The sequence below is a fragment of the Pseudogymnoascus verrucosus genome (assembly GCF_001662655.1).
Source record: "Pseudogymnoascus verrucosus strain UAMH 10579 unplaced genomic scaffold scaffold_104, whole genome shotgun sequence".
NCBI lineage: Eukaryota > Fungi > Ascomycota > Leotiomycetes > Thelebolales > Thelebolaceae > Pseudogymnoascus > Pseudogymnoascus verrucosus.
Genome location: NW_017263755.1, coordinates 7,598 through 8,485, shown reverse-complemented (window position 1 = coordinate 8,485; position 888 = coordinate 7,598). Strand labels below are relative to the sequence as shown.

The window sequence follows — 888 nt, the reverse complement described above, 5'->3', positions numbered from 1 at the left end:
GGATATCTGGGAAGCCAATGCCAACGCTACGGCGCTGACGCCGCATCCATGCCAGGGTAATAGCTGTGACAGCTCCGGCTGCGGTTTCAACCCCTATGCCCAGGGTCTCCACAACTACTATGGCAACGGCGGCACTGTCGATACCCTCAAGCCCATCACTGTGATCACGCAGTTCTACACAAATGACAACACTCAGACCGGCACCCTCACCGAGATCCGTCGCCTCTACATCCAGAATGGCAAGGTGATCCAGAATGCCGTAACCTCGTCTGGCATGGACTCTATCAAGGCTGCATGGTGCTCATCGTCCGATGCCGCTGCCGCCAGGCTCGGTGGACTGACCACCATGGGTCAGGCACTGGGTCGCGGCATGGTACTAATCTTCAGCATTTGGAATGACGCCGGACAGCACATGAGCTGGCTGGACAGCGGCAGCTCCGGCCCATGCAGCAGCTCGGAAGGAAACCCGACGAACATCCAGCAACAAACACCAGGAACTTATGTCACCTTCTCGAACATCAGGTGGGGAGATATCGGCTCTACGTTCTCAGAAAGCGGTGGGTCCGTACCGCCATCTTCGTCGACCGCCGCTCCAACCAGCCAGAAGCCCACTTCTACCTCCAATCCGGCATCCACTACTACTGNNCGCCGTTTGTGTGCACTTACGGTAATGACTGGTATTCACAATGCTTGTAGATATTCCAACTTGATACGTCGTTGGATGGTGGTTGAGTAGACGAAGACGTAAATAGGGTGACATTATCATTGCACATATTCAAAACCTAGTTACATTCATGTCTCTATTATATATACTGTCACTAAATAAGTACGAACTCATCAAGAGATGGAAGAGTCATCTAACGAGCGCCATCTTGAACATTCCGTGCT

At 52.8% G+C, this 888-nt stretch overlaps 1 protein-coding gene across 1 annotated transcript in view; it reads left to right on the top strand.

Moving 5' to 3' along the window:
* Positions 1 to 888, top strand: part of VE01_10684 (uncharacterized protein) — a gene marked incomplete at its 3' end in the record, with an annotated part of 2,224 nt that overhangs the window by 756 nt on the left and 580 nt on the right. The window contains exon 2 of the mRNA XM_018280077.2: positions 56 to 561. Within this exon, the coding sequence (XP_018125050.1) occupies positions 56 to 561 (506 nt within the window). The remainder of the gene's footprint in view (positions 1 to 55; positions 562 to 888) is intronic.